The 9,298-nt window shown below is 31.3% G+C and overlaps 1 protein-coding gene across 1 annotated transcript; it reads left to right on the top strand.

Moving 5' to 3' along the window:
• Positions 1-2,354: 2,354 nt before the first annotated feature.
• LOC139892449 (uncharacterized) lies at positions 2,355-4,880 on the top strand. The gene is made up of 8 exons (XM_071875545.1): positions 2,355-2,516; positions 2,629-2,899; positions 3,014-3,110; positions 3,621-3,765; positions 3,901-3,980; positions 4,128-4,248; positions 4,330-4,548; positions 4,698-4,880. The coding sequence occupies exons 1-8, from the start codon at positions 2,355-2,357 to the stop codon at positions 4,878-4,880; spliced, it is 1,278 nt and encodes a 425-aa protein (XP_071731646.1).
• The last annotated feature ends 4,418 nt before the right edge of the window (positions 4,881-9,298 follow it).

Genomic DNA, 9,298 nt, shown 5'->3' with positions numbered 1-9,298 from the left:
AGGTCACTATCTTTACTTTAGTTTTATGGCGACATCGCATTTTGCCATTTTCGCAATGGCACTAACCCGATATTTTCTTGTATACTCCGTATAAAGGAGTATTTCTTTTAAAAAAGTATTATTTGAGTTTTAGCAGAATATAAATGTATATATTTTTTTTTCTTAAATAGTAACATTCGCTTTATAAAAAATATTACATTTCGTGCGAAAAAGCATTCAATTTATAACCTTAAATAAGTAAAATTGGTTCAGAAAATTATCGTGCGAGAAGTAAAGAAAAAAATTGTCTTCTTTAAATTAAACCATGAACCTTGCATCACAGTATAAATAAATTGGAAAATCTGACCTATTAGAATATCTTCGAGTTTATGACGAAAGTCACGTGTGCCTGTAAAACATATTTACCAAATTCATTTATGTTGAAAAATATAAAAAAAATTATACATTTGATACCTCATATTTTAATGTTTATTTCTTGAAGCGGTTGGTCACCCAATTATGCACTTGGTTTGCAGTTGGTCTAGACCTAACCGCCGTTAATAATCTCCGTTAAGTTATATCATGTGCGTAGCACATGACTGTATTTTTGTGCGTTTACATATCAGCTCCAAACTTCAGGTCTCATCTTCTTCCCTTAGTCAAATTCAAATTCTATCTACATCTACATTATATATAATAAGAAAGCCATTTTTTCCTAAACAATTTCAAAAAAATTTAAATTGAGAAAAGAGGACCTTTAGATTAAAAGACAACTTTCAAAATCAACCATTGGATCTATTGATCACTCAATTTTGTCTCTCTCTTCAAATTCATTTGTTGAGTGACCAAAATACCCTCCTAAAAACGTATACAACATAACAAAATAGACCAAATCCGGAGTAAACAAATTTGAAAACCATCAGTTCATATATAAAACACCTATTCAACAAAAATAAATCGATCCAATGGTTGATTCCTCTCTTAGATTGAAATCTAAAAATTGAAATGTTTTTCTGCAATTCAATTAAGATTGGACAAACGATTTAGCAATTACGTTTTTATTATTCGTCATCTATCAGAATAGGGTTCTTGGTTGGAAATAAATATAGGGTTCTTCATGGTCAAATTCAGGTTGATTGATGTTTTGCAGGTCAATGCTGATTAGTAACATAGATTGAATAACGGAAACTAATAAAGATGTGTATACACTATACAGGTCAATGAAGATTTGTTCCTCAATGAAGATAGATTGAATAACATTTCATGGTATTTATGTATCTACAACTTTTATATATTTCATAGCTTGAATTAAATACAACATACGACAATCGAATTGCAGATATTCGTTGAGTAACATAGATTGAAAAACGAAAGCTTCAATTCAGTGCCGGTCAATGAAGATTTGTAAAGGGCCAATTGGAAAACACAAGCTGATCAAAGTCATAATTAGCAGCAGAACATGATGGCCGATTCAAACAAAAAAACATACTATCAAATCTGTAATCTGTAAGTCATCAAACACAATAATTTGATTGATAATATCTAATGGAATCTTATCATTTAGTAACATAGCTGGTGGTGAATGTTTTTACCAATTGTCTGTATTGACATGTCAATATTTATATTGATAATAGGTACATTAATATGTTGTGATAGTTAACTGGGCATATTAGATAAATATATATACATTAATATGTTGTGAAAATATATCTAAATTAATATGTTATGATAGTTAAGTCAATACATGTTAAGCTATGTACTATGACATAAGAATAACATGTGAAAAAAAATCTACATTTGTGTGTCTTCATAATTCAATTATTTTCCAGTAACTTGCTCACTATAAAAAAGAGTTGACTTAAGTTGTATCGACTTAAATTAAAAAAGATTTGAAAAATATACATACATTACTAACTTACAGATTAAAATCAAATAAGACTATAATTTTCAAAGTCAAAGCTGAATAAATCCTAAATTGTAGTACATATTAGTTGCTCAACATTCACTACCAGCTATATTAATTTATATTTTTAATTATATACGGTGTAAATTAGGATGAATATAATGTAGATTGATCATCCTATATATGATACAGATTGCACAATTAAAGAAAAACTCCAAACTTAACTTATTGAATGAAAAATTAAACATAGCAGGAAAAAAAAAACAAAAAAAACTAAAATCGCCTACATATTAGGGATTGATACAACAGATAAAGATGATTTAAAAATTAAAATACCCAACCAATCTTTCCCATAAAAAATGATCTTCTGTTACACAATCTCAGTATAAATACACATCAATGTGGAACCATTTAAAATTACACTCACCATTTCAATCTTTCTCTACATTCAAAAACTATATTCGTATAAGCTATGGCAGAACAACAAGAAGTGTTTACTCCGTTAAATGAATTGGATACCACTCATTCAGGTAGATCTGTAATCTGTGTGAAAGTGTTTGTGAAGTGGACACAGTCCTACTTCAACAATCCTAAGGAGATAGCTTCACATGACATGATTTTGATTGATCAAGAGGTAAATATATGTAGAATTCATTTTGCCATCCTTTGACATATATTTACACATATTACATATGTATATTGAGTAATGACTAATTTCGTGTTTTGAATGAAATATTTATTTGTAGGGTAACAAAATTGTTGGAACTGTCAAAAAGCACATGTATGAAAACACTTTCAGTCAAACTGTGCTTGAAGGAAAGTACCTGAGGATAGACAATTTTGGGGTGCAGCCCTATAAAGGTCCATACAAGTTAGTTGATCATGGCTTTAAGGTTGTTTTTGGAAGGTTGACCAGGGCAACCATTACAGAAGAATTTACTCCAGTCACTTTTGGCTTTAATCCTGTGAGTTATGATGATCTGCTAAAAGGAACATTCCCTCAAACAAAGCCTATTGGTATGTAATTTACATATGTTTAGCTGTAAAAGTTTAAAGTATGTCAAGATATGACATCAACATATATGAAATAATTAAAGTAAAAATATGTTAATCATATGTTTGAAAATGCAGATGTAGTTGGACAAATTCATTCAGTACAAAATAAGAAAGTGAAGGTTGAAGAGGATGTAGAGCAAAAGTCGATAGACTTTATCATGCGTGATAAAAGGTGACTTCACATATTAACATTATTGCGTAACTAAAATAATTTAATACTATCGTTTATTCATACACATTTTTTAACGAGTTCCATTGTTTAACAGTAGTAAGCAGGTAAAGTGCACAGTCTGAGGAGAGCATGCGGATCAGTTGGCCGAATATGTAAGAGCACATTTGAACGATGAAACTCCGCGAGTCATCATGATACATAATGGAAAGCTGGGAAAATTTGTAGGTATGAAAGTGTTAAATTGAGTACTACTGAATTTAATAAATGTGCATATTATAACTATATAAACACGGTTATGTAAAACAAAGTTGCACGTCTTTATTGTAACAGGTGCACCTTAATTATCAAACCAGCTCTTTGGGTGCCGTATTTTTACGGACGAGTCAATTGGCCCAATAAAAGATTTCATCTCAAGGTAATGAACTGAAAAAATCTCTTCTGTCTTAAATAGTTTAAATGGACACATATTATATAAAAAAACTAATATGGTGCAATATATATCTGAATCAGCTTGAACCAAAATGATGAATATTCTGGGAATGTGCCTAAGTTTGCCGACAAAGATTTTGGAACTGATAGGAAGACTGCCGTGGAGGAATATAAGGTTAAGGGTGTTCCTATTGTACATGTTGAAGGGATAAGGTTTCTAAGTGAGGTACTTTCTTATGCTATACTTTCAAAAATATAGTTAAGACTTATAAGCTCAAATAGTGAAAATAATTTGATACATATAATGAAATACAAGATGGCTACTGTGTCACTAAGGCTGAAGTTAAAAAAATATTTTCAGAGATGGGATGGTTTACCTATGCCTGTAAAAACTGTCATGAAAAAGTCGGTAATAAGATTATGGGTCCAGGTGGAGAATGGGTACGTTATTGCTCAACCTGTAATGGAAATACTACTGATGTGTTTCATAAGTAAGTGGATCATGCATTTAGGAATTAACTGTACGTATAATAACATATGACCTGATTTTTAATGAACGGTATCTGTTTTGAATTTATACTTGAATAGGTTAAGGATGACAATTCAGGTTGCAGATAAGTCTGGTTCTGCAACATTTGTCGTGTTTGCATCACAACTATCTAAAATGTTAAAGAAGAGTATTGTATGGCTGTCCACAAAGATGCAAAGTGTATGTTTTTTTTATGAATGAATTATACATAACAATAGATTAGATTACACTACATAATGTGGCTTAATTCCTCCATCTTAGGTGGCTAATCCAACTGTTGTACCTGATGACATTGGGATACTTTTGTTGAAGGAGTATGTGTTCAAAGTGCGTGTCTCCAATTTTAATCATGAAAATGATTATGATGCCTATACCATTGATAAAGTAACCGAGGATCCTACTGTTATTTCTGCAATTGGTAGTGAGTTGGAAGCGAATATGGACCAAAATGATGACTTTAATGATACACCGAATGCTAAGGTAATTGTAAAATACAATCAACATTAAAATCAATGTAAAACAGTTGAGCGGTCTTCATTTTGGGTTAAACAGGAAATTTGAACACATTATGTTACTTATTGTTTTTTTGATTGAGCACTAAAATGTACCCTTATTGTTGAATTAAACAGGTACCCGCAAACAACACTGATGGTACTGATGTGACCCCGTCTTCAGCCTCATTGAATAGGAAAACTGAATCAGATGATGCAGGAAGTTCAGGCTCCTACAAAGCAGCGAAAAATCTTGAAACCTTGAACATAGCAAAGATGGATGACATCTGTGATGCTGAAGACAGTGAGGCGGTTGATTAATGATATGGATCCATTCATTATGCATCTTCACGTTTCCTATTTTATTTGTATCGTTTGTTTAATAATAGTCGGTTATGTTTCCGACGTTTCAATTTGTGTTTTTTTATGTTTGAACATGTTTTGGTGTTTGGAGTCTCATTATTGACTTCGTTTTATAATAATGAAGATGCATACATTTTAGTTTATAGTCTTTCATTTAGTAGATTTGACACATTGTTTACACTTTCGTTTCTTAAAGTTGACTATTTGAGCTGGAACTTTTAAGAATGGTTTCAAAGAATAAACATATAATTTCAATTATATTCAAAATGCATAAAGCATGTAAAACGTTGACCGCTAAATGGTACAGTATCACTAAAACTAAGTCTATAAACTTCAAATATTAGATAAGTTATTAGGGACAATATGAACCAAACCCATTTATGAGTATGTTGTTGAATGTTTTTAATTAAATCATAAATAGTAGTAAGAAGGTAAAGTGTTTTAGTGAACCAGACCCATTTATGAGTATGTTGTTGAATGTTTAAAATTAATAATATTAATTAATATTGACTAATGCTGGATATTCTATTGTCTTTCTTTCTTGTTTTTTTTTTTGGGTAGTTATATTAGTATTAGTATGTACTTAAATGATGAGTGAACCGCATGTATTACCTTACATTACAGTCTCAAGTTATAAAATAAACTGGGCCATGTTATGTAGGTTGATTAACAAAATTAAAACTACAAGTTAGACAATGAACACATACAAAAAACGTGGATATATGAATATGTAAGCCCACTTAACAAATCAAATATAACCTGTTGGGCCTGAATTAAAACCTTAATACAGATAACCTAATTAACCGAATTGTCGATCCTGTTCATCATCAGATTTAAAACAACTGGTATCGTGATTTTACTGTATACTAGACAGATCAAATTATACGCTTGAAAGATTTTCAAATACTGTCCAAAATTTTGAAAATACAACAATCAAACGTTTCCCACCAAAAATCAAGTTGCCCTAAAAATCACGATTAATTATCAAATTGCCGCATGAAGTTCAAAAATAATCATCATCAGGTTCCGATAAGCCATAATTGAAAACCAATTGAATGTTACAGTGGTAGTATGTCTCAACAACTCAAAGGCAAATTGAATCCGGGTAGAAAAAGAAAAAGTATCGATGGCGATGAAAGGGAAAATAATCAACCTAATTGGAACAATCTGGATGGATGATGTTAAAGCTAAGGGGTATAAAATACTATTAAATTTTACAAGGAAATACTATTAAATACGATATAATTTTACTCAAGATATTTATTTATTTATTGAATAGATATACTTAAACCTTGCTACAACACTTATAGGCAGTGTACCTAATCGTACAGTAGTATAGTTTTTAGTAAGTCCGGTTCGTTCCACAGGGAAAATCTTTTAATCAAAGCTTAACGCTATATTAGTTTTATTTTATAAAAATACAAATATATATATAAGTAATATTATTATTATAAAGGGGGGTTTTTACCGTTTAATGACCGGTTTGTCGATTTTAAAACTTTAGTCGCAGTTAAAACAAAATGTAAAATATTAAATAAATAAAAGACTTAATTTAAAGCGTAAAGTAAATAACGATAATGAAATTGTGATAAATAAAAGTGCGATAAAATAAACTTGCGATAATTAAAAAGTACGATAATTAAAAGTGCAATTAAATACAATAACAATAAATAAAAGTGCTATAATAAGAAGTGCAATTAAATATAAAATAAAGGAAATTAAATATGAAATAAAAGAATTATGCTTATTTAAACTTCCGTAATCATGATGTTTGACGCGTTGATTTTAGTTTTATGCCCATGGGTTAATTGTCCTTTGTCCTGGATTATTTAATATGTCCGTCTGGTTTTTATCCATAACAGTCCATCAGTCATAAATATAAAGTGCGAGTGTCCTTGTCAAATTATCCTTATACCCGAAGTTAAATATTCCAACTAATTGGGGACTTAAACTGTAACAAAATTTTAATACTTTGTTTAATAATTACACCAGGATGTCGACTGAATGTAACCCAAGGTTTTAATACTTTGTTATCAATTATGCCAAGTGTCCTTGTACATAATTTCACCCATGTTTTAATAATTCTAGTGGCTATTAATCCATTCCCATTTTCAGTTAAATGAACGATTATTCGTACATATAAATACCCCGCTCATCGTGTCCGATCGAGTGTATATGGTTATTTATAGGGACGTTCAATTGTAAATCTTTATATTAAAATTAACAAACTATCATTTAGTTAAACAAATATAAAGCCCATTAATAGCCCATAGTCTAATTTCCACAAGTGTCGTTCTTTTGTCCAAACCCCAATTATGGTACAAAGCCCAATTACCCAATTTTAATATTTTTAGCCCAACATCATGATTACTTCGGATTAAATAACCATAATAATAACTTAGCTACGAGACATTAAATTAAAAAGGTTGAACATAACTTACAATGATTAAAAATAGCGTAGCGTTACACGGACAGAATTTCGACTTACACCCTTACAACATTCGCTAACACACCCTTATTATTATAAATTAAAATTAAAATTATAATATAAATATAAATATTATACGTTGAATGAGGAGAAGAAAAAGATGTGTTTTTGTGGTGCACCAAAGCTCGATTTTTATAGGCATGTGGGCTGGAACTGTGCACCATGCGATCGCATGGATTTATGCCTTCCAGGCCATGCGATCGCATGGCCAGCTGGGAAGACTCAAAAGTCTTTGTTTTTTTATGCCGACGGTTTTTAAATATAATATAATATATATATTAATTTTAAGAATTAATTATATATTATATTATATTCATGTGCATAGTTGACTTGAAATTTTTAGTCCGTTGCGTCGAGCGTTGAGAGTTGACTCTGGTCCTGGTTCCGGATTTTCGAACGTCCTTGCGAATAATTTAATATTTTATACTTTGCGTTTTGAATCTTGTACTCTTGTAATTTTGAGACGTTTCCTATCAATAATTAGAACCTTATTGATTGTATTTTGTTCTTTTGAGCTTTTTGGTCGTTTGCGACTTCAATTCGTCGAATCTGTCTTTTGTCTTCACCTTTTATTATTTAAACGAATATCACTTGTAAATAGAACAATTGCAACTAAAAGCTTGTCTTTCTTGAGGAATAATACTATGAAATATATGTTCGTTTTTAGCATTATCAAATATTTCCACACTTGAGCTTTGCTTGTCCTCAAGCAATATAGTCTTGAAATACTAGAATCACTTCTTTATTCTTCACACTTTGTACATCAGTGATTTCTTTACGGCGGTATAAACAATGGTAGTAACGTTGTGGTTTACAGTCCCACATGACTATAAAAATTTAGATCCTTTAAGAAATTGGATCTTTATGAAAACATCTGATCTTTTTGAAAATTCAATCTAGCTTTTACCCTAGATAAGTTTTCCGGAATAACCCTTCACCGGTATTTGCAAAATATTTTTGTGGGTTTGGTGGGTTTCAGATTTGAAAATTTTAGCTCAAAACTTGCGGTTTTAAGTCACCCACTTGCTAACCTTGTATTGGGAAAGCAACACGTCCAGTTTACTTGCTCCGTATACTACCTTTTGATAAACTACCATCCGGTTGTAAAGGAAAGCGTTGAACAAGCAACTTTTAAGGCAATGTCCCCTGACATGCTTTTAATTATGGTCTATAACGTGTCGGACGCAATTACTATCCTTGGTATGAGCAATAGTAAAGCTCACCCTTATGATTTTTCGGTCTGGCACAAGGTCCTGTCTTTGACCATGCTATGCAACCACCGTTCTTACGGTTGACACCCGATTTGGTTCAGATGACCTAATGAATTCCAGATGAATTCCTAGGATTTTACGTTCAATGGTAATGAACGCATTGAAAATGGGTTTTCAGAAAGAAAATCAGTTTGTAATTTTATCAAAATATTTTCTCGTTCAAGCACGAGTTTAGATATCATTGAATTCCATGAGTTTGTAATTCTCAATCTTTAAGGTCAATCTCTAGGATTGGGTAATATCAGTCTTAAAAGCTGATTTTTGATCGTTAAAGGAGATTATCCTTTCTGAGGATCTGATTTATTAGTCTTATCAAGCTAATTTGCACGGTGCCCCCCATTGTACGAGATAAATCCTTCTCATGGTTAGGATAAATCTGACCACTTGGCGACCCTGTTTTATGCTGAGGTCCGTGGATTTCCTGCTGATTTTAGAGATGACTTTTCTAGATTTTTCATCAACCTACAGCTGGTCTGGACGACAACTTCATGACCTAAATCAAGAAGCGCGTTTCTTTTTCGAAAGACTTTACTTCCTTTTAATGATGGAATTGATTCATCGTGTAGATCCATCTCTTCTTTTCTTTCATCGGGTAAAACAGTTTAGTTTAGTCCAAA

Source organism: Rutidosis leptorrhynchoides, chromosome 1 (assembly GCF_046630445.1).
Source record: "Rutidosis leptorrhynchoides isolate AG116_Rl617_1_P2 chromosome 1, CSIRO_AGI_Rlap_v1, whole genome shotgun sequence".
Lineage (NCBI taxonomy): Eukaryota > Viridiplantae > Streptophyta > Magnoliopsida > Asterales > Asteraceae > Rutidosis > Rutidosis leptorrhynchoides.
Note: the sequence above shows the minus strand (reverse complement) of the source record. Positions and strands in the feature narration are given on the sequence as shown.

What these genes read in the sequence shown, in the direction of transcription:
- LOC139892449 (XM_071875545.1), top strand. Translation starts at nt 2,355, where the DNA reads ATGGCAGAACAACAAGAAGTGTTTACTCCGTTAAATGAATTGGATACC. An exon ending in TGGGTCCAGGTGGAGAATGG is followed by an intron (nt 3,981 to 4,127) that starts GTACGTTATTGC and finishes ATACTTGAATAG; the next exon opens with GTTAAGGATGACAATTCAGG. An exon ending in TGTCCACAAAGATGCAAAGT is followed by an intron (nt 4,249 to 4,329) that starts GTATGTTTTTTT and finishes CCTCCATCTTAG; the next exon opens with GTGGCTAATCCAACTGTTGT.